A 25,394-nucleotide genomic window follows, 5' to 3' on the forward strand; every position below is an offset into this window, starting at 1 on the left:
ACACTCTAACAATACTCACTCCTTATCTATAATTATAGTCAAACATCTATGGATGTCTATATTTGTCGATCCATTACACGCCGGTAAGAAATCTGTTAAAATATCACACATCACTTATTAGCATATTAAATTGATAGATTCTATCTATAACTATCTAAAATATTAATAAAATACTATTTTCAAATTATAACCAACCAATATAGCCAATACCATCTGAGCAAAATGTCGTACCTTTACATAATGCCCTGCAGATTCAATTTAGCTAACCAATATAGTCAACCCCATTGAAGATGCTCTAAATGAATTTTTATAAAATAATTATTAGTATTTTAATCACATAAATCACTTAAATCTATGGAAAAGATATTCTCAAAAATAATATTAAATATTTTTCAATTTTTCATTTAAAAAAATGTTATAGTGAATATTCAGAAGATTTCTACATTTGTCATCGGGTTTGTCTAGTGTGTGCCCATTGTCACAGGCTAAGCACTAAATTTTATATGTTTGGTACATTTTGATTAGTGTGGTTGTTTTATATGTATAATATCTTTGGTATATTTTATTGATGTGGTTATTGTTTATGTACAGGATCCACCGTTATTAAAAAATTGGAGCCAATCAAAATGAGTCAAAATAATAAATTTTAATGCTTAACATGTGTTAATAGACACATCATAGAAAAATCGTTTGTACAGGAGATACATTATTAAACTACGTGTGAGAATAATGATTATATACATACATATATCACCGTAGGATTAAAACAAGATGCCAGGATTAAAGTTATATCCAATTTTTTGAAAAAGGAAAGAGCGTTAGTTTTGTAACAATTTTCAAATTTTGTTTTTCAATTTTTTTTATCTCGCAAAACCACAAACAAATGCGGTCACAAATCATTGCAACTAATCTATAGCGATTGTGTTGTGCTTTCGGTGGGGATCAATTGATGGTAATAGTTCGGAGGTGGAGGACACCGCTTAATTAAGATTCATATATGAATTGGGCTTTTTAAAATTGTAGACTACTAGCATTCATGAGTTCAGGTACTACAATCTTTTGACTGTTCTACGCCTAAAATTGATACTTATGGAAGGATTAACCATTATTCTTGACGATCATGTACTCATATATTGTTTTTGGATTGCATGTTGATGATTTTCTTCCATCAAGTGATATTTACGGTTTTATATATACTATGATCTACCTAACTTAGGATATCCCCTGAAATGTAAAAGTCCATCCTCAAAGTATTTGCGAAATATTTTAATCTCATAAATATGCTTTGTAATTACCTTTTTTCGTTATTGAGAATACATTGGTGTTATATGTAGGTGTTTAAGTAATCTGGAGTTATTATGTGTTGTAGGTAACATGAATTGTTTATTATTAAGATGTTGAAAGGATATTGAGTAATGTTATAATAATATCTTTCACTTTTGACTGAGAATTCTAATATATCCATGTATGTGATTATCAAGTGCAGGATATGTGATGAGGTAGAGGAAATTTGTGACATCTTTGCACCAGGCTAGAATTGAATAGTTGACTAGAACTACGTGAATTTTCTAAACTATGAGTTTGAATATTATGGGCTGAAGGGCATTGTATCTAGTTCGTTTACTAATTGGTTTGCCTATTCATATAGCCAAACTATTTATTTTGAGACCAAGTGTAAAATAAATAACCAACTTTTGGGCTTGCAAAAAACTTATTAATTTACAAATATGTTTCTTTAACTTGTTAATGGCATTTTGTTGAAAGTTAGCCCCACCAAAAAATGTTACCATTAAAAAAGCTTTTATTCCTAATTGTACAGGTAAGTGGATAAAGTGTTTAGCGGAAATCAAATAATTTTCAGTATATCCGTAAACTGAAACTAGAAATTTAAAAGTTGTTAAAATCATTATGTGGTTAAGGAACGTACTTATCAGAGGGCATTTAGTATGAATCGCGGTAAATGATTATTATTGATTGTTATTATTGTCTAATATATGTAGTGCGTCGAAGACGAAGCAATCAACAAACTTATTGTGGCAAGTTAATTAATGCATTACGTAGACTTGTTTCCGGGTGAAGGCTCGTTAATAAATTTTATTTTTAAAACCAGCATGAGTGCTTTTTCCAATTCTTGTCATGCTATAACTTGCCAAGATGTCCTCAAATTAAAAGGTTAGTATCGGTTGTAGTCCCTGCCCTATGGAAAACTTCTGATAATAATGTGGAGTACAAGTTTTTTGCCATGCACCACATGAAAACCTATATGGGAAACATTCTTTTATGGAGGAGTGGATTATGAACAAAAAGGTATCTAATTTATACTAACTAAATTCACATAAAGTTTATGAATAAATTGAAGTTATTTGATAAAACTAACTGATCACTTGTGTTTTGCAGGACAACCAAAAAACAAACTCCGAATTATATTTTAGCACCGGCTGTAACGTGGAAAAACAAATTTGGCATTGGACGTCATGAACCAAATTGAGAAACAGTGCAGCAAGTTCACTATCTCCATCAATACATAACTTCAATTCATTTGATTGGGATGTGTTTAGTATTTTATTAAGTTGAAAACATTAAGACTTTTGAATTGTGTGGAATACTTTATGTTGAATATACTTTGATCATTTCAAATCTGATTTGTAATAAATTCTTAACTATTATTATATGGTTAATCGAATTAGACGTTTATTTTGACGATGAGATAAAATTTGAAAATATTGGACATGGGACTTATTTGTAATTTTAAGTGACACCAAAACTTTTGGCTTTAGTTTCACTTAGAGGACTATGAAAGTGTACTGCAGCTTATATTGTTTATCCCTTAGGACTCAAAAGGTGAAAAATGAACACACTTAAATTCTGAAATAGAGGTACTGCACTCAGGTTCGACCTCTTAACAACAAAACGGCACAATGTATAAATTAGTATAATGATGCAAAAAAATTGACCAAAGAAGACATAGTTTTGATCCAATCAAGAAATTTGAATTCCCATTCAATCAATGTCTTAACCTAAAAAGGGATAAAGTGATTCCTTAAACTTGAAAACTAATCCTGAAAAATGAAAGTAGCATTGTGAGAAATGTCTATTTCTTTGTCGTAGGGCAAGTCCTAGCATTATAACCATCTACTTTATCGAAAATGCTACAAGTACGCATTTTCCTGAATTTCATCGAAATTTCCTCGTTGCTCTTTAGGAAGGATCCACATCATTTGTTCCCACTTGAAAGAGGATTGAATATCCTCTTTGATGCATTCTTTTGCTTAAAATGTTGTTGCTTAAATCAGTTATAATTTAACAAACTAGAACTGATAAAATATTTATGGAAAGAAAATAAAAGTGATGTTATGCAGTACATCTAAAGATATCGCACTCTTATATACATAATCATTCAATCAATAAAAATATATTTAAATGACTAATTTCTTATAGCGTGGGTATGCAAAAATCTTTTATATGATTACAAGGGGAGCATAAAGCTAGTTTCGAACAATTACATTAAATAGGAACAATCGTCAATTTGATGACTTATAAACACTAAATCAAAATTACACATGATTCATTCTACCACGCAATCAAAATACATGATTGATATATATAAATTATGCTGCTGAATAAGAAGAGAATTCAAAAACTTACATGAAAGCTTTGTGAGTTATTATCACGGTTACAAGATTAAGAACATACAACAACTTTGATCGATAAAGATTTGTTACATTGAAATCAAAACAAAGATCATTGTCACTAAATTAAGAAAAATAAATGTTCAAGGACATGATAGCCAGAGAAAGGAATGTGCAGGGCATGATAGTGTAGTTATCTTCTTTCCTAAAAAAACTCAACCAAGTGTATTGGTATCACGCGTCAAGTGTTTGCAGATACTTCTTAAACTAAAAAGTAAGTATGAATAAATATATGCATTCATTGAATGTGTAAGAATTGCATGGTCAGTATTAGGTCTCTGCAGTCTCCAAATTATATAGTGTTCATAGAATTTTTTTTTATTTGTGTGTGTATTTATATTTGAGAGATATATTATACATACGATAGTAATTTATAATGTACAAACCGGTGATTTCTATAGTTTAAAATAGTTCACTGAAGGATCAAGATTAAGATCATTTAATAAGAGATAAAGCATAGCATCCCCTTTGCTCATATGCGGCTTTGATTTTTGCAACATAAAAATCAAAGCAGCAAGAGGAAGGTCAATTAATTGCGTCATATTATCAAAAACAGGGCTATCCCCATCCCGCTTACCAGTATCCAAAAACCTCACAGTATTATCCAATATGTTAGATAAAACATCCTTTTTCCCATAACAATGTCCAATACTTAACAGGGCTTTTCGCAACAGATGCCTGATAGCCCATCTCACAAAGCCTACATAACGCCTCCCTATGCAAAAATTTGAGATTCGAAAACAATACCCCTTCTAACTCTTCTTCCTTACAATACAAACACCAATCATTATCATCAGTAGAATTTTGGATATCAACAACTTCCTCACTCCCCACCTGCTCATTACTACCAAATTTAGCATCACGATCGTTATGATCATTAGATTCCACATGTCGAGAGCTTCGATTTTCACGTTTGTGATTGCCCCTTGCATTCGAACCCATTAAATAACAAAGTACAATTCAAGCCTACAAACAAATGTTAATAGAATTATGATCAATTAATTGATGTGTTAATATAGCCTCTTACAATAAAACACATTAAATATTAATGCACAATAGCAAGCATAGAACCGAACACTTCTGAATGCTATACTAATCACACATAAACAAGCATAGAACAGAACAAATGTTAGATAATGAAGTGTTCATATATATAAACTGATGATTCATGAATGAAAACACATAAAAGCAATGGAAAAGAAAAAGATACATACAAGCGTCTATGGGTATATATGAGCGACTTTATTGGGGGCCCAATATTACCTTACTAAGACTTGTTGTCTTGGTTGTGGGTGGGACCAAAGTAGCATGGACCCAGTTTGGGTAAGTCATACTGAAAATGTAAATACATATTTTTTTAAAATAAAATTTAAATACATATTTGATTAGGAAAATTTGGGTCAAATGTTTAATAAGAAAAGTTTACAATGACGCAACTAAACCTATAATTACAGAATTTTCAAGATTTTTCAAAAAAAAGAAGTAATTTATAATTTTTTTCTAAAAATACAATATAATTATATATGCAATTTTAATTATAATTATTACAAGCGAAAAATTAATCAACTATTTTTCACAAAGTTACAACCATTTATATATAATTTTTAACGTATTAATTTTTGAAAATATATTTGAAACATGGATATTTTTGTAATTTTCTCTAATTATTTTAGGACGATTCTTCATTTTGAACTTCGAACGGGTTTTATGAATATTTTTGTAATTTTCTTCAAGTATATAGGACCGTTACTCATTTTAACTTCACACGATAATTACGTGGCTATTTGTCCAAGAAGAAAATCTTGACTTCTTTCTGAAAATTTCCTACCCCTCCTTCTCATGAGTGTTTAGAGATAAAGGAGTTTGAACAATTTTTCGATTGCAATTTTGAGTATATAATAATTAATTACCTAACTAATATAAATTATTGTGTCTTCCACTTTTTACTTCCCAATATTGTTTACATAATGAGTTACATAATTAATTTTAGTTGGAAATTGACCGGCTGGTATAAGAGGAGTTAGAATCACCAATGGGCATGTAATCAAAAATCATACATACAAACACTTCAGTTTAACAAGACAAAAATGAATACTAAGTAAAAAGTCAAGAATAGAGTACATATAAAAATTTGAGAAATATACAAGTTTTAACTTCATAATTGGTATTTTTTTTCTCAAATATTTTAATCACTTATATGTTTTAACTTCCTTCTAATTCTACTACAGTTCTTTATTTCTAAACAAGAAGCAATTATTTTAAATATATCTAAATGGCCCCTAATCGTTACACATAGAAGGTAGTACCACACTCGCATTTGTACTCCTTGGTTCCACAGATCTTGCTATGAGCTTTGAGGTACAACATAGCATACCTCTTGTGACACCTGGTGCAACCGAATTTCTTCTCACCATGTTTGCGAGCAAAATGCTTCTTGATTCCAGTCAGATCTCCAAGAGATCTTGCTGGATCATGGTGGGCACAACCGATTTCGGGGCAGATGTACACCTTCTTCTGCACCTCCTGGTCTGTCTTTTTCTTGAGCTTCCAGGGCAGATTGTGCCCTCTCCTGTGGAGTTGCAAGTTCTGTTCCGGAGGAAAACCCTTGTCGCACAGCTCACAGATAAACCGATTCTTGGCCGTAAGAGATTCAGGAGACAGTGCAACAACCACCGCATCAGGATCTGTCATTTACAAACATATATCACGTAATTAATAACAAATAAACCGATCAAACAATCAAAAACCAAAACATATATATAAGATCATCTTACTTGGATTTCCTGGACGGTTTCGGTTCCTTCTCGGAGAAGCAGCATGTGCAGTCCCAAAAGCAGCCACATCAGCACTAGCTCCTTCTCCTGATGAATGCTGATGTAGAGGAGTCTGCTGATTCTCGAACTCCACTTCTCCAAGACCAGGCATAGATGCAGATGAAGACGCAGCCATTTCTCAAAATTCTTTTGGGGAATTCTGGAGTAGAGATTCTGTTGATTTTTAAGATCCTCTTCTCCAAGACCAGGCATAGATGCAGATGAAGGCACAGCCATTATGGCTGGCACGTTTGTAATGTATTTAATTGAAATTTGATATGAAAATTGATTAACCGTTGAAGATACAGTCATGGAAATTAAAGGATTGTCATCCTGGGTTTCAGCCTGTCGTTTTTCAGCTTTGTGGGTGTTTTTGTGTGTCTGACTAATGGCATGAAGGGGTCATTATATATAAAAAAAGTCATAAATGCATTAGGCCAGATATCATAAAAAAAAAATCTCAAACCGTTACTATTATGGTAATAAATGAGATAATATTGTATTTTATATTATAAAACGTCTTTGTACATAAACTTTGACTATTACTTTTGAAATTATATGTAAAAAATTCTATACATATCGAATACATAATCGAATCTATTAAATTAATCCTAGATATTATCAAATCAACAATTCAAATAATCGGTTGAGATATCTTATTATTCATTTTGAAACTCCTACATATAATATCTTAGACATATCAAAAGATATCTATTGAATGCGCCAGATTTTAGTTTGTTCTTGATAATTTTTGTCCACTCTTGTATTCATTATTTTTCATTAATATTTTACTGAACTTTAAGAGCTATTTCCAACCATGAGAAACCCATACCTAAAAGTTCATTTGTCATGCTAGATATAAAAATTATAGCCAAGTCCTTAAAAAAAACGACACACTAACCATACTCACCCTTATCTATAATTATAGTCAAACTTCTATGGATGTCTATATTTGTCCATCCATTAGAGGCGGGTAAGAAATCTGTTAAAATATCACACATCACTTATTACCATATTAAAGTGATAGCTTCTATTTATAACTATCTAAAATATTAATAAAATACTATTTTCAAATTATAGCCAACAAATATAGCCAATACCATATGAGCAAAATGTCGTACTGCTTGAAAAAAAAATTTACATAATGCCCTGCAGATTCAATTTAGCTAACCAATACAGTCTACCCCATTGAAGATGCTCTAAATGAATTTTTATAAAACAATTATTAGTATTTTAATCACATAAATTACTTGAAGCTATGGAAAAGATATTCTCAAAAATAATATTAAATATTTTTCAAGTTTTCATCTAAAAAAAATGTTATAGTGAATATTCAAAAGATTTCTACATTTGTCACCGAATTTGTCTATTGTGTGCCCATTGTCACACGCTAAGCACTAAATTTTATATGTTTGGTACATTTGGATTAGTGTGGTTGTTGTATATGTATAATATGTTTGGTATATTTCTATTAATATTGTATATGTACAGGGTCCACCGTTATTAAGAAATTGGAGCCAATCAAAATGAGTCAAAATAATAAATTTTAATGCTTAACATGTGTTAATAGACACATCATAGAAAAATCGTTTGTAAAGGATAATGTAGTCACACATGTTTCTATAATTTCAAAAGACAACGAAACAATCGGTCATGTTATCATTTCATTTCCTAAATTAATTAAAATAGCACTCATAAATGGTCAAAAAAATTATACCAACACATTCATATTATATTCATTTCAATTTGAATTTGTGGGCGTACACTTAATTATATAGAGCACACCCATGTGTACACAAAAATACAAGCATCAATCTCATTATACATCAAATAATTTATTAATAAATCAAAAAATAAAGTTTCATCATTTTAGCCAAAAATTATTGAAAATCATAATATCATAACCAAGTTTGTATATATTGGTTGTGTAAAATAATTTTTTACATAAATTTTAAGTGTTAAATTATTTGTGCATGTTATGTCCTAATTATCATTCTGTATTGAAATCAAATTTTATGCATAAGTATCATTATTTTTAAAATTATTATATAATAATCTCTTAAAGTTCACCACATATAATTCTCAAAGCCACTCTATACAAGATGGTTGTCTAGGAATTAATTGTGTGTGCGTGTGTGTCTATATATATATGAAAAAACACAAACCAATTTTTAAATAGAAAATACAAATATTTTTCCCGGTCATTGTTTACAAGTACACGAATTACGAGTTTATAATACATTAATCACTATTTTATAAAGTAAAATCAGCAACTTTTATTTTCCATTATTAAAAACAATATACTTATTTTAACAATTGATGGTCGATTATGGATGATCAATTGTAGTTGTGGGAGGTCCATTGTGATAGTAATTAAGTGATGAGAGAAGGTGTGTGATATTGATAGGTAGTCGCTTGTTGTAGTAAGTTATTGTGACTAGAGGCCATGACTATTAGTAATGGTATCTGATGCTGACGGTGACAATTGACAAGTAATATCCAATTTTTTAAAAAGGAAATAACATTAGTTTTGTAAAAATTTTCAGATGATCTTTTTCAAAAAAAATTTATCTCGCAAAGCCACAAACAAATGCAGTCACAATTCATTGCAACTAATCTATAGCGACTGTGTGGCGCTTTCGGTGGGGATCAATTGATCGTAATAGTTCGAAGGTGGAGGACACCGCTTAATTAGGATTCATATATGAATTGGACTTTTTAAAATTGTAGACTATTAGCATTCATGAGTTCAGGTACTACAATCTTTTGACTGTTCTACGCCTAAAATTGATACTTATGGAAGGATTAACCATTATTTTTGACCATCATGTACTCATATATATTTTTTTGGATTGCATGTTGATAATTTCTCTCCATCAAGTGAAATTTACGGTTTTATATATACTATGATCTACCTAAGTTAGGATATCCCCTGAAATGTAAAAGTTCATCCGCAAAGTATGTGCAAAATATTTTAATCTAATAAATATGCTTTGTAATTACCTTTTTTCGTTATTGAGCATACATTGTTGTTATATGTAGGTGTTTAAGTAATCTGGAGTTATTATGTGATGTAGGTAACATGAATTGTTTATTATTAAGATGTTGAAATGAGATTGAGTAATGTTATAATAATATCTTTCGCTTTTGACTGAGAATTCTACTATATCAGGATATGTGTGTATCCTGATATGACGATGAGGTAGAGGAAAATTGTGACATCTTTGCACAATTGAATTGTTGACTAGAACTACGTGAATTTCCTAAACTATGATTTTGAATATTATGCGCTGAAGGGCATTGTATCTAGTTCGCTTACTGATTGGTTTGCCTATTCATCGCCAAACTATTTATTTTGAGAACAAGTGTAAAATAAATAACCTACTTTTGGGCTTGCAAAAAACTTTTTAATTTACAAATATGTTTCTTTAACTTGTTAATTGCATTTTGTTGAAAGTTAGCCCCACCAAAAAATGTTACCATTAAAAAAGCTTTTATTCCTAATTGTATAGGTAAGTGGATAAAGTGTTTACCAGAAATCGAATAATTTTCAGTATATACGTAAACTGAAACTAAAAATTTAAAAGTTGTTAAAATCATTATGTGGTTAAGGAACGTACTTATAAGAGGGCATTTCATATGAATCTCGGTAAATGATTATTATTGATTGTTATTATTGTCTAATATATGTAGTGCGGCGAAGACGAAGCAATCAACAAACTTGTTGTGGCAAGTTAATTAATGCATTATGTAGACTTGTTTCCTCGTGAAGGCTCGTTAATAAATTTTATTTTTAAAACCAGCATGAGTGCTTTTTCCGATTCTTGTCATGCTATAACTTGCCAAAATGTCCACAAATTAAAAGGTTAGTATCGGTTTTAGTCCCTGCCGTATGGAAAACTTCTGATAATAATGCCGAGTATAAGTGTTTTGCCATGCACCACATAAAAACCTATATGGGAAACATTCTTTTATGGAGGAGTGGATTATGAACAAAAAGGTATCTAATTTATACTAACTAAATTCACATAAAGTTTATGAATAAATTGAAGTTATTTGATAAAACTAACTGATCACTTGTGTTTTGCAGGACAACCAAAAAACAAACTCCGAATTATATTTTAGCACCGGCTGTAACGTGGAAAAACAAATTTGGCATTGGACGTCATGAACCAAATTGAGAAACCAAGAAAGAATAACTAATGAAAAATAGTGCAGCAAGTTTACTATCTCCATCAATACATAACTTCAATTCATTTGATTGGGATGTGTTTAGTATTTTATTAAGTTGAAAACATTAAGACTTTTAAATTGTGTGGAATACTTTATGTTGAATATACTTTGATCATTTCAAATCCGATTTGTAATAAATTCTTAACTATTATTATATGGTTAATCGAATGCGTTTTATTTTGTTTAATATGAGATTGATGGTATGTGATTGTTTATTGGTTGTAATGGTTTTTAGATGTTTATTTTGACCATGAGATAAAATTTGTAAATATTGGACATGGGACTTATTTGTAATTTTAAGTGACACCAATACTTTTGGCTTTAGTTTCACTTACAGGACTATGAAAGTGTACTACAGCTTATATTGTTTATCCCTTAGGACACAAAAGGTGAAAATGAACACACTTAAATTCTGAAATAGAGGTACTGCACTCAGGTTCGACCTCTTAACAACAAAACGGCACAATGTATAAATTAGTATAATGATGCAAAAAAATTGACCAAAGACGGCATAGTTTTGATCCAATCAAGAAATTTGAATTCCCATTCAATCAATGACTTAACCCAAAAAGGGATAAAGTGATTCCTTAAACTTGAAAAATAATCCTGAAAAATAAAAAGTAGCATTGCGAGAAATGTCTATTTCTTTGTCGTAGGGCAAGTCCTAGCATTATAACCATCTACTTTATTGCAAATGCTACAAGTGCGCATTTTCCTGAATATCATCGAAATTTCCTCGTTGCTCTTTAGGCAGGATCCACATCCTTTGTTCCGACTTGAAATAGGATTGAATATTCTCTTTGATGCATTCTTTTGCTTAAGATGTTGTTGCTTAAAACAGTTATAATTTAACAAATTAGAACTGATAAAGTATATATGGAAAGAAAATAAAAGTGATGTTATGCCGTACATCTAAAGATATTGCACTCTTATATACATAATCATTCAATCAATCAAAATATATTTAAATGACTAATTTCTTATAGCGTGGGTATGCAGAAATCTTTTATATGATTACAAGGGGCGCATAAAGCTAGTTTCGAACAATTACATTAAATAGGAACAATCGTCAATTTGATGGCTTATAAAGACTAAATCAAAATTACACATGATTCATTCTACCACGCAATCAAAATACATGATTGATATATATAAAATATGCTAGGGTACTGAATAAGAAGAGAATTCAAAAACTTACATGAAAGCTTTGTGAGTTACTATCACGGTTACAAGATTAAGAACATACAACAACTTTGATCGATAAAGATTTATTACAATGAAATCAAAACAAAGATCATTGTCACTAAATTAAGAAAAATAAATGTTCAGGACAGGATAGCCAGAGAAAGGAATGTGCAGGGCAGGATAGTGTAGTTATCTTCTTTTCTAAAAAAAACTCAACCAAGTGTAGTGGTATCACGCGCAAGTGTTTGCAGATACTTCTTAAACTAAAAAGTAACTATGAATAAATATATGCATTCATTGAATGTGTAAGGATTGCATGATCAGTATTAGGTCTCTCCAGTCTTCAAATTATATAGTGTTCATAGAAATTTCTTTTATATGTGTGTGTATTTATATTTGAGAGATATATTATACATATGATAGTAATTTATAATGTAGAAACGGGTGATTTTTATAGTTTAAAATAGTTCACTGAAGGATCAAGATTAAGATCATTTAATAAGAGATAAAGCATAGCATCCCCTTTGCTCATATGCGGTTTTGATTTTTGCAACATAACAATCAAAGCAGCAAGAGGAAGGTCAATTAATTGCATCATATTATCAAAAACAGGCCTATCCCCATCCCGCTTTCCAGTATCCAAAAACCTCACATTATCCAATATGTTAGATAAAACATCCTTTTCCCGATAACAATGTCCATTACTTAACGGGGCTTTTCACAACAGATGCCTGATAGCCCATCTCACAAAGCCTACATAATGGCTCCCTATACAAAAATTTGAGATTCGAAAACAATACCCCTTCTAACTCTTCTTCCTTACAATACAAACACCAATCATTATCATCAGTAGAATTTTGGATATCAACAACTTCCTCAATCCCCACCTGCTCATTACTACCAAATTTAGCATCACCATCGTTATGATCGTTAGATTCCACATGTCCAGAGCTTCGATTTTCACGTTTGTGCTTGCCCCTTGCATTCGAACCCATTAAGTAACAAAGTACAATTCAAGCCTACAAACAAATGTTAATAGCATTATGATCAATTAATTGATGTGTTAATATAGCCACTCACAATAAAACACATTAAATATTAATGCACAATAGCAAGCATAGAACAGAACACTTCTGAATGCTATACTAATCACACATAAACAAGCATAGAACAGAACAAATGTTAGATAATGAAGTGTTCATATATATAAACTGATGATTAATCATGAATGAAAACACATAAAAGCAATGGAAAAGAAAAAGATACATACACGCCCTATGGTCTATGGGTATATATGAGCGACTTTATTGGGGGCCCATTATTACCTTACTAAGACTTGTTGTCAGAATGTTGGAACAACCTAGTTTGGTGGTGGGCAGGACCAAAGTAGCATGGACCCAGTTTGGGTAAGTCATACTGAAAATGTAAATACATATTTTTTTTAAATAAAATTTAAATACATATTTGATTAGGAAAATTTGGGTCAAATGTTTAATAAGAAAAGTTTACAATGCCGCAACTAAACCTATAATTACAGAATTTTCAAGATTTTTCAAAAAAAAAGAAGTAATTTATAATTTTTTTCTAAATATACAGTATAATCATATATACAATTTTAATTATAATTATTACATGCGAAAAATTAATCAACTGTTTTTCACAAAGTTACAACCATTTATATATAATTTTTAACGTATTAATTTTTAAAAATATATTTGAAATATGGATATTTTTGTAATTTTCTCTAATTATTTTAGGATGATTGTTCATTTTGAACTTCGAACCGGTTTTATGAATATTTTTGTAATTTTCTTCAAGTATATAGGACCGTTACTCATTTTAACTTCACACGATAATTACGTGGCTATTTGTCCAACAAGAAAATCTTTACTTCTTTGTGAAAATTTCCTACTACTCCTTCTCATGAGTGTTTAGAGATAAAAGACTTTGAACAATTTTTCGATTGCAATCTTGAGTATATAATAATTAATTACCTAACTAATTTAAATATTTGTGTCTTCCACTTTTTACTTCCCAATATTGTTTACATAATGTGTTACATAATTAGTTTTAGTTGGAAATTGACGGGCTGGTATAAGAGGAGTTAGAATCACTAGTTGGAAATTGACGGGCTGGTATAAGAGGAGTTAGAATCACCGCTTTATGAATAACACCAATGGGCATGTAATCAAAAATCATACATACAAACACTTTAGTTTAACAAGACAAAAATGAATACTATGTAAAAAGTCAAGCTTTAATTTCATAATATGTATTTTTTTCCCAAACATTTTAATCACTTATAAGTTTTAACTTTCTTCTAATTCTACTACAGTTCTTTATTTCTAAACCAGAAGCAATTATTTTAAATATATCTAAATGGCCCCTAATCATTACACATAGAAGGTAGTACCACACTCGCATTTGTACTCCTTGGTTCCACAGATCTTGCTATGAGCTTTGAGGTACAGCTCAGCATACCTCTTGTGACACTTGGTGCAACCGAATTTCTTCTCACCATGTTTGCGAGCAAAATGCTTCTTGATTCCAGTCAGATCTCCAAGAGATCTTGCTGGATCATGGTGGGCACAACCAATTTCGGGGCAGATGTACACCTTCTGCACCTCCTGGTCTGTCTTTTTCTTGAGCTTCCAGGGCAGATTGTGCCCTCTCCTGTGGAGTTGCAAGTTCTGTTCCCGAAGAAAACCCTTGTCGCACAGCTCACAGATAAACCGATTCTTGGCCGTAAGAGATTCAGGAGACAGTGCAACAACCACCGCATCAGGATCTGTCATTTACAAACATATATCACATAATTAATAACAAATAAACAGATTAAACAATCAAAAACCAAAACATATATATAAGATCATCTTACTTGGATTTCCTGGACGGTTTCGGTTCCTTCTCGGAGAAGCAGCATCTGCAGTCCCAAAAGCAGCCACATCAGCACTAGCTCCTTCTCCTGATGAATGCTGAAGTAGAGGAGTTTGCTCATTCTCGAACTCCACTTCTCCAAGACCAGGCATAGATGCAGATGAAGACACAGCCATTTCTCAAAATTCTTTTGGGGAATTCTGGAGTAGAGATTCTGTTGATTTTTAAGATCCTCTTCTCCAAGACCAGGCATAGATGCAGATGAAGGCACAGCCATTATGGCTGGCACGTTTGTAATGTTTTTAATTGAAATTTGATATGAAAATTGATTAACCATTGAAGATACAGTCGTGGAAGTTGCTTTGTGGGTGTTTTTGTGTGTCTGACTAATGGCACGAAGGGGTCATTATATATAAAAAAAGGTCATAAATGCATTAGGCCAGATATCATAAAAAAAAATCTCAATCGGTTACTATTATGGTAATGAATGAGATAATATTGTATTTTATATTATAAAACGTCTTTGTACATAAACTTTGACTATTACTTTTGAAATTATATGTAAAAATTTCTATACATATAGAATACATAATCGAATCTATTAAATTAATCCTAGATATTATCAAATCAACCATTCAAATCAACGGTTGAGATATCTTATTATTCATTTTGAAACTCCTACATATAATATCTTAAACATATCAAAAGATATCTATTGAATGCGCCAGATTTTAGTTTGTTCTTGATAATTTTTGTCCACTGTTGTATTCATTATTTTTCATTAATATTTTACTAAACTTTAAGAGCTATTTCCAACCATGAGAAACCCATAGCTAAAAGTTCATTTGTCATGCCAGATATAAAAATTATAGCCAAGTCCTTCAAAAAAACGACACTCTAACCATACTCACCCCTTATTTATAATTATAGTCAAACTTCTATGGATGTCTATATTTGTCGATCCATTACAGGCCGGTAAGAAATCTGTTAAAATATCACACATCACTTATTTCCATATTAAAATGATAGATTTTATCTATATAGCCAACCAATATAGGCAATATCATCTGAGCAAAATGTCTGCTTGAAAAAAATTTACTTAATGCCCTGCAGATTCAATTCAGCTAACCAATACAGTCAACCCCATTCAAGATGCTCTAAATGAATTTTTATAAAACAATTATTAGTATTTTAATCACATAAATTACTTAAAGCAAGGAAAAGATATTCTCAAAAATAATATTAAATATTTTTCAAGTTTTCATCTAAAAAAATGTTATAGTGAATATTAAAAGATTTCTACATTTGTCACCGGGTTTGTCTATTATGTGCCCATTGTCACACGCTCGTTTCATTAGTGTGGTTGTTGTATATGTATAATATGTTTGGTATATTTCTATTGATGTGGTTATTGTATATGTACAGGGTCCACCGTTATTAAGAAATTGGAGCCAATCAAAATGAGTCAAAATAATAAATTTTAATGCTTAACATGTGTTAATAGACACATCATAGAAAAATCGTTTGTAAAAGATAATGTAGTCACACATGTTTCTATAATTTCAAAAGACAACGAAACAATCGGTCATGTTATCATTTCATTTCCTAAATTAATTAAAATAGCACTCATAAATGGTCAAAACAATTATACCAACGCATTCATATTATATTCATTTAAATTTGAATTTGTGGGCGTACACTTAATTATATAGAGTCTAACCGAGCACACCCATGTGTACACAAAAATACAAGCATCAATCTCATTATACATCAAATAATTTATTAATAAATCAAAAAATAAAGTTTCATCATTTTAGCCAAAATATTATTGAAAATCATAATATCATAACCAAGTTTGTATATATTGGTTGTGTAAAAATAATTTTTTACATAAATTTTAAGTGTTAAATTATTTGTGCATGTTATGTACTGATTATCATTCTGCATTGAAATCAAATTTTATGCATAAGTATCATTATTTTTAAAATTATTAATAATCTCTTAAAGTCCAACACATTTAATTCTCTAGGCCACTCTATACAAGATGGTTGTCTAGCAATTAATTGTGTGTGCGTGTGTGTCTATATATACATACATATATATATATATATATATATATATATATATATATATATAAGAACAAACAAAAACCTAATTTTTATATAGAAACTAAAAATCTTTTATACCCGGTCATTGTTTACAAGTACACGAATTACGAGTTTATAATACATTAATCACTATTTTATAAAGTAAAATCAGCAACTTTTATTTTCCATTATTAAAAACAATATACATAATTTTAACAATTGATGGTCGATTATGGATGATCAATTGTAGTTGTGGGAGGTCCATTGTGATAGTAATTAAGTGATGAGAGAAGGTTTGTGATAGTGATAGATATTCCCTAGTTGTAGTAAGTTATTGTGACTAGAGGCCATGACTATTAGTAATGGTATGTGATGGTGACAACTGACAAGTAATATCCAATTTTTTAAAAAGGAAGTAATATTAGTTTTGTAACAATTTTCAGATTTTGTTTTTCAAAAAAATTTTATCTTGCAAAACCACAAACAAATGTAGTCACAAATCATTGCAACTAATCTATAGCGATTGTGTTGCGCTTTCGGTGGGGATCAATTAATCGTAATAGTTTGGAGGTGGAGGACACCGCCTAAATATGATTCATATATGAAGTGGGCTTTTTAAAATTGTAGACTATTAGCATTCATGAGTTCAGTTACTACAATCTTTTGACTCTTCTACGCCTAAAATTGATACTTATGGAAGGATTAACCATTATTCTTGACCATCATGTACTCATATATTGTTTTTGGATTGCATGTTGATGATTTTTCTCCATCAAGTGATATTTACGGTTTTATATATACTATGATCTACCTAACTTAGGATATGCCCTGAAATGTAAAAGTTCATCCGCAAAGTATGTGCAAAATATTTTAATCTAATAAATATGCTTTGTAATTACCTTTTTTTGTTATTGAGAATACATTGGTGTTATACGTAGGTGTTTAAGTAATCTGGAGTTATTATGTGTTGTAGGTAACATGAATTGTTTATTATTAAGATCTTGAAATGAGATTGAGTAATGCTATAATAATATTCGACTGAGAATTCTGCTATATCCATGTATGTGATTATCAAGTGCAGGATATGTGTGTATCGTGATATGTACGATGAGGTAGAGGAAAATTGTGACATCTTTGCACCAGGCTGGAATTGAATAGTTGACTAGAACCAGGTGAATTTTCTAAACTATGATTTCAATATTAGACGCTGAAAGGCATTGTATCTAATTCGCTTACGGATTGGTTTGCCTATTCGTCGCCAAACTATTTATTTTGAGACCAAGTGTAAAATAAATAACCTATTTTTGGGCTTGCAAAAAACTTATTAATTTACAAATAGGTTTCTTTAACTTGTTAATGGCATTTTGTTGAAGGTTAGCCCCACCAAAAAATGTTACCATTAAAAAAGCTTTTATTCCTAATTGTACAAGTAAGTGGATAAAGTGTTTACCGAAAATCGAATAATTTTCAGTATATACGTAAACTGAAACTAGAAATTTAAACGTTGTTAAAATCATTATGTGGTTAAGGAACGTACTTATCAGAGGGCATTTTGTATGAATCGCGGTAAATGATTATTATTGATTGTTATTATTGTCAAATATATGTAGTGCGTCGAAGACGAAGCAATCAACAAACTTATTGTGGCACTCAAGTATTTATACATCACACTAATGGTCACAATTCAACAAATTTCCCAACGATCTTGGTAACAACCTCACGTTTAAATTTGATTTGAATGATGAACGTTCAACTCAGTAAGATATTTAAATAAAATCCAGAGTGATTGACACTTTGCACCCCTTATGTTTAGGCGCTTTTTCGATTTGGTCTTAAACAATTTTTTTTGGCAGTATGCATCCTAAAGTTTGAAAAGCGCTTTGCTTTGCACCCTTTTGACCAGTCTCCGTTAATTGACCGTTAAAGTTAACAGATTTCAGGTTTTCACTTTGCACCCCGCAATTTTAATTTTTTTTCATGAGTATTTTGAATATTTTTTTTTCAAAAAAAGAAAATATTGCTTTTGGCCATAAAAATACTTATGGAACTTGCAAATTTCTGATAAGGAAGATTGCAAAGATCATACGTGTTTTCTTGGCATTTCATTCAAAGAATTTAATATCTATGGACTAGTATATTTAGTACGGATCTAAAGAGAAATACAGAAGCAAATGATACATTTGTAGCAAAACTTATAAATATATGTGTGTTTTCAAATTCTTCACCTTACGTCTTAGGGACAAAACACCATGAGCTAAACATGTATGTCCATATCTTCCCAACAAAGATCACCATCAAATTCATCGTACACATCAGGGCAATCCAAGCGTCCGAGTTTTGCTCTTGATGAAGCTTTGGAATGTTGCACAAGTTTGGAGCACTCCGAATAAAAAAAAAAACAAACAAGAAATCTATGATAAATCAAAGATATTTAGAGTATCTAGGTAAGATAGTGGCTTAGAAAGTCTACACGGAGAACCTCCTACAGCAAAGTAGTGAAGGAAAGTTTGAAACAAAGAGGCCAAATAATTAGACATTGATGAGTAATGTTAAGCTGAAGCAGGCAACATAAAAAAAAATTAAAATTTTACTTTTAGAGAATACCTTGCCAGAGAGACCATCTTAATTTTATGAACCCCACCAAGAACCTTGGCCACATTGGATGTTTTTGCCTGCGTGACTGGTTTTCCTGGCAGCATGAAAGAATATTCTGAAAGATTTTCTAACCCAGCTAGAGAATGGTGACTGAAATGCAAGAAAACATGTATGATCTTTGCAATCTTCCTTATCAGAAATTTGCAAGTTCCGTAAGTATTTTTATGGCCAAAAGCAATATTTTCTTTTTTTGAAAAAAAATATTTAAAAATACTCATGAAAAAAAATTAAAATTGTGGGGTGCAAAGTGAAAACCTGAAATCTGTTAACTTTAACGGTTAATTAACGGAGATTGGTCAAAGGGTTGCAAAGCGAAGCGCTTTTCAAACTTTAAGGTGCATACTGCCAAAAAAAATTGTTTGAGACCAAATCGAAAAAGCGCTTAAACATAAGGGGTGCAAAGTGTCAATCACTCTAAAATCCAACAGTTTAAAACTAAATAGGAGTTTTTAGATAAAATCGATTTGAGATAAAATATAAAACTGAGCTCTAATATTTATATAAGATATATACAAATATTAAAATCCTTACAATTCGTTTCCTATTAAATCTCCATGAAAATAAACTTTGATCATTATCCGATTGTTTCTCTCTTCGCGCTGTAAGGCTGCTGATAGCTTGCAAATATTCCTGTAAGCTTGCTGATAGATATAAATATGCTGATAACCTGAAATACTATCATCTTTCTCCAATGAGAATTATTAAGACATTATTATTATTACATCCTCAAAACAAGAAAATAGTAAATGTCGCTAATTCCTGCTGGTTTCAAATGAACTAAAATGCTTGGTTTTGGTTTGTTACCAATTAGACATGTCACAACTGAGTATGATGCCGCAATTACGAGGATTCTGCAGCAAACACCCGAATCTTCTGCTGAATTGCTATGCCGCAGCAAGGACATGCAGGCCTTCTCCCCTTTCCGTAACTGTCACTGCAACTGATGCACAAGACTTGATGTGTACACGGCAGAAAAACCACTGATACATCTTCTTTCTCACAATTAAAGCATTTTCGGTCGCTACAATAGTCCTCCTCGTTATCTAGCCTAGAAAATACTTGCAATAAATTCTCCTTCAGTCTCTAATTTCTCAGTATTAGCCATTTGTAGCTTCTTTGAGTGAAGATAGAGCTGACTAGCTTGTGATAACACTTTAAGTCGAGAAAGCTCCAGTTCAAGCCTCTGCATGTCATCCTTGTGACGCAGAAAGTCTGTCTCTATGACTCTATCTTTAAGTGCAAGGCCTTGTGCTCTCTTTCATTAGTAATTTTAGTTTTTTTCAGTAGGCGCCTTTCTTCCTCTAACTGCACCAATGCTGATTCTTTATCCTTCTGAGCCTCTTTCCAATTTGCCTATCATTTCCAGAACATGAAAGACTTATATTATTAAAAAAAACTAATCAGTTATTTAATCATATATAATAGAGAAATGAATTCCACGAGGGTCAAGAAATTAATATTTTGGGGTCAGTGTTTTTGTTGAAAAACATGAAGTCAGACTGCACAGTAGCACGAACTAATGTAATTGTTCAACTAATGCATGTTTTGTTTTCTAAACAAGTTGTCAAGTTGGTACCACATGTACTAGGATACTTGAGTGAGATAAAAATTACATGATCGAAAGAAGAATAAAAAGAAATGCACAGGAAAAGTTAAATTCTGGATGAACAAAGAGGGAAGGAAGGGTTCAACAATAACTACAAGGCCGACCTTTTTAATAAACGCCAAGGCAAACAAACACAACATAAACAAACAATTCACATGGTAACGAACAATTGCAATATAATTAATGACAGATTAAAACAGTATAAATACTAAAGAGATCATTTCAAGAGAAGCTACTAATATGGTAATATATTTTAACAAGCTAAGGAAAAATTGAACTGGAAAATTAAGAAAAAATACTAGAACCAACCTCACTCACAGATATGGCATATATCTCTGTACATTATTCACCTTTATTAATTAACAGTGTATAAATCACAAACGAAGTCACTTATGTTGCTATAGCAATCTGTTACCTAACCATGATGGTATAAAGTTAGTTTACTTGTTTAAAAAAAATAAATGAGCATGTGATGAAGTACAATGTGAATATTTAGGAGTTAATTACCAAAAAGAATCTCTAGATACAAACGAGATGCACGTATATTAACAAAGAGAGCGTGGATTGTACCTAAGCGACTTCCTGAGCTGCTTCTACCTGCTCCAACTGTGTTTCCTGCTGTAAAATTTGTTGTTCAGCATCTACAATGTCGGCATGCAATTTAGTTTTCTTTTTAGCCTGAGCCACGAGTCTTTTCAAGCACTTCTTCTGCTTCTCTTGAGATGCTGCACAGGCCCTTAATGACTCCGATGCACTAAGTTCTGAAGCTTTGAACTCTGCATTCATTTCTTCACATTCCAATTCTAATTGCCCAAGAGCTGCAGATGTACATCTCATTTGGTCAAGTAACTTTCTCTGATCATTCTCTATATCTGATATCTTACAATTCATGGAATTGATCCTCATCATAATAGAGTCTACAAGTGTTTGTTTCCCCTTATTTTCCTCTCTTTCGACTCTCAACATTTCAAGCTCTCTTTCTTTACAACATATGGTTCTTTCAGCCTGCTTTGCTTTCTCCTCTGCCCAGGCCCTCCGCTCCTTAACTTGTCCCTCAAGATCCTTAACTTGTTGAAGCAAATCTGTGATCATCTCAACTCTTTGATCCATTGGAACATACTCAATGTTCTCATCAAGGTTCAAATCACAAATTTTGTCCATCATTGAACTGCCCGCGTTTTCCTTTTTAGCATCTGGTTGCTGCTCAATTTGCTCTACTACAGCTTCTGTTTCACTTAAAGATCCAGTTGACGAATTAGCACTTAAGAAAGAAGCATTTCCACAACCACTAGCTTCAGTGTGTAAGTTTATAAAGTCTGCCATGTATCCCCCAGAAAATGCCGCAGCATTCTGATTTAGAAAATCCTTCACTGAAGGATCAAGATTCAGATCATTTAATAAGAGATAAAGCATAGCATCCCCTTTGCTCATATGCGGCTTTGATTTTTGCAACATAACAATCAAAGCAGCAAGAGAAAGGTCAATTAATTGCGTCATATTATCAAAAACAGGCCTATCCCCATCCCGCTTCCCAGTATCCAAAAACCTCACAGTATTATCCAATATGTTAGACAAAACATCCTTTTCCCCATAACAATGTCCATTACTTAGCAGCGCTTTAAACGCAACAGATGCCTGATAGCCCATCTCACAAAGCCTACATAACGCCTCCCTATACAAAAATTTGAGATTCGACAACAATACCCCTTCTAACTCTTCCTCCTTACAATACAAACTCCAATCATTCTCATCAGTAGAATTTTGGATATCAACAACTTCCTCACTCCCCACCTGCTCATTAGTACCGAATTCAGCATCACGATCGTTATGATCAGAAGATTCCACATATCGAGAGCTTCGATTTGCACGTTTGTGCTTGCCCCTTGCAGTTGAACCCATTAAATATCAAATGTACAATTCAAGCCTACAAGCAAATGTCAACAGCATTATGATCAATTAATTGATGAGTTAATTTAACCTCTTACAATAAAAAACATTAAATATTAATGTACAATAGCAAGCATGGAACAGAACAGTTCTGAATGATATACTCATCACACATAAACTGTTGGAATAATCTTAAATTTAGGTGTTATTAATTATTTGTTTTATTTGTTTTATTTTAAATATGTGAGTCAGTTGTTTAGTTTGCTGGCAAACGTTGTGTCAATGGTATTGTCTGAGTATGAATAGGTCTTGGTTTGTTTAGCTATTTTACACGATCAGTTGGATAAGTGTAGGTAGTGGAGTATTGGTAGGAGTGGTTCCTATTTTGTAGGAGTAGCAGTTTATTTTTTTAATATATGTATGCATCGAGTCTGTATTATATAGGTGTGGAAGTTAATATAATTTTTGCGTGTGTTTTCTCTGCAAACACTTGTGTGTATTGATCATAAACCTGGAAATTGTGTGTGTGTGTTTATATTGTTAAACAACATAAACAAGCATAGAACAGAACAAATGTTAGATAAATGAAGTGTTCATATATATAAACTGAAGATTGATGAATGAAAACACATATAAGCAATGGAAAAAAAAAGATATATACAAGATCTTACAGAATTGTGGGAAGGAGGAGTAGCCCTGTGGTCTATGAGTGTGTGAGTGTGAGATGAAGAACGATAGAATTGGGAAAGATGAAACTGCTGAGAATTTGTGGGTATATATGAGCGACTTTTTCGAGGAATGATAGATTGAGGGCCCAGTATTACCTTATTAAGACTTCTTGTTAGAATGTTAGAACAACCTAGTTTGGTTGTGGGCCAACCAAAGTAGGATGGACTCAAAGTCATACTGAAAATTTAAATACATATTTTTTAGAGTAAAATTTAAAAATATATCTGGTTAGTAAAATTTGGGTCAAATGTTTAATAATAAAGTTTACAATGCCTCAACTAACCTATACTTGCACAATTTTAGGATTTTCCGAAAAAGAAGTAAATTATAATTTTTTTTCTAATAATATAGTATATTTATATATGCATTTTAATTATAATTCTTACAAACAGAAAATTAATCAACTGTTTTAAACAAAGTTACAACCACTTATGTATAATTTTTAACGTATTAATTTCTGAAAATATATTTGAAAACACGGATATTTTTATAATGTTCTCAAAATATTTTAGGACGATTATTCATTTTAACTTCGCACGGGTTTTATAGATATTTTTGTAATTTTCTTTTAAGTATACAGGACCATTACTGATTTTAACTTCACACGATAATTACGTGGGTATTTGTCCCACAAGAAAATCTTGACTTCTTTGTGAAAATTTCCTACTCCTCCTTTTCATGAGTGTTTAGAGATAAAGGAGTTTGAAAAAAAATTCGATTGCAATTTTGAGTATATAATAATTAACACGAATGAGCATGTAATCAAAAATCATACATATAAACACTTGAGTTTAATAGATCACAAACAAACAAGACAAAAATGAATATTATGTAAAAAGTTAAGAATAGAGTACTTATAAAAATTTGAGAAATATACAAGTTTTAATTTCATAGTTTGTATTTCTTCTCAAATATTTTAATCCCTTATAAGTCTTAACTTGCTTCTAATTCTACTTTACTTCTTTATTTCTAAACAAGAAGCAATAAGTTTAAAATTATCTAAATGGCCTCTGACACTACAGGAAAACACGTCAAAACCGATCGACCACACAAAATGGTCGGTTATGAATATTATTGGTCAGTTATACGGCTAAAACCGACGGCTAACCGTGGTCGGTTATGTAAATTGGTCGTGTTTAACACTTATAACTGACCGTGGTGGTGGTCGGTTATATGCTTTTGTATTCTTAGAAATATAGTCCCACATTATGACACCTGTCACCACATGGAAATGGGTGTCACATCACCACGTCAGCAACGAACAACGAACAGTAAAACCTACCACAGACTGTGGTCGGTTATGTCCCAGTTGACCAGATAAAACTGACCTTTGTCAAACCTTCACACACAGTCGGTTATGTGCGGTTGGTTATGACACGGTCGGGTTTAGCCCAGTATGGTTTCCTTATTTGTATAATCGGCCGACTCATAACCAACCGTCTGTAAAGCAGACGGTCGGTTTCTTGGAATTGTGTATAACATATGTGGTCGGTTTTATACGAATGCGGTCGGTTTTCTTGTAATAATATGGTAAAAAACGGTCGGTTATGAATACCATCGGTCGGTTTAGGCGCGTTTTTTAACTTTTCGTGAAATTTTAGGCGCAAAATACAATGGGTCGGTTTTATCCCCC

General features: G+C 31.6%; 3 protein-coding genes across 3 annotated transcripts; all 3 read right to left on the reverse strand.

The window, feature by feature from the left end:
* Nucleotides 1-5,975: 5,975 nt before the first annotated feature.
* On the reverse strand, nt 5,976-6,638 carry LOC108207349 (protein indeterminate-domain 6, chloroplastic-like). Its single transcript, XM_017377802.1, has 2 exons — nt 6,464-6,638; nt 5,976-6,373 (listed from the first exon to the last, which is right to left on the reverse strand). Exons 1-2 carry the CDS (start codon nt 6,636-6,638, stop codon nt 5,976-5,978), a joined length of 573 nt encoding a protein of 190 aa, XP_017233291.1.
* A 7,675-nt stretch (nt 6,639-14,313) lies between these two features.
* Nucleotides 14,314-14,973, reverse strand: LOC108207350 (protein indeterminate-domain 6, chloroplastic-like). Its single transcript, XM_017377803.2, has 2 exons — nt 14,799-14,973; nt 14,314-14,708 (listed from the first exon to the last, which is right to left on the reverse strand). Exons 1-2 carry the CDS (start codon nt 14,971-14,973, stop codon nt 14,314-14,316), a joined length of 570 nt encoding a protein of 189 aa, XP_017233292.2.
* Nucleotides 14,974-21,715: 6,742 nt separating this feature from the next.
* LOC108207351 (MND1-interacting protein 1-like) lies at nt 21,716-23,044 on the reverse strand. Its single transcript, XM_064086828.1, has one exon. It carries the CDS (start codon nt 23,042-23,044, stop codon nt 21,716-21,718), a length of 1,329 nt encoding a protein of 442 aa, XP_063942898.1.
* Between the last annotated feature and the right edge of the window lie 2,350 nt (nt 23,045-25,394).

Source organism: Daucus carota, chromosome 2 (genome assembly GCF_001625215.2).
Source record: "Daucus carota subsp. sativus chromosome 2, DH1 v3.0, whole genome shotgun sequence".
NCBI lineage: Eukaryota > Viridiplantae > Streptophyta > Magnoliopsida > Apiales > Apiaceae > Daucus > Daucus carota.

Coding starts and splice junctions, on each gene's coding strand:
- LOC108207349 (XM_017377802.1), bottom strand. CDS start 6,638: ATGGCTGCGTCTTCATCTGCATCTATGCCTGGTCTTGGAGAAGTGGAG. Junction 6,374..6,463: donor AAACCGTCCAGGAAATCCAA/GTAAGATGATCT, acceptor TGTAAATGACAG/ATCCTGATGCGGTGGTTGTT.
- LOC108207350 (XM_017377803.2), bottom strand. CDS start 14,973: ATGGCTGTGTCTTCATCTGCATCTATGCCTGGTCTTGGAGAAGTGGAG. Junction 14,709..14,798: donor AAACCGTCCAGGAAATCCAA/GTAAGATGATCT, acceptor TGTAAATGACAG/ATCCTGATGCGGTGGTTGTT.
- LOC108207351 (XM_064086828.1), bottom strand. CDS start 23,044: ATGGGTTCAACTGCAAGGGGCAAGCACAAACGTGCAAATCGAAGCTCT.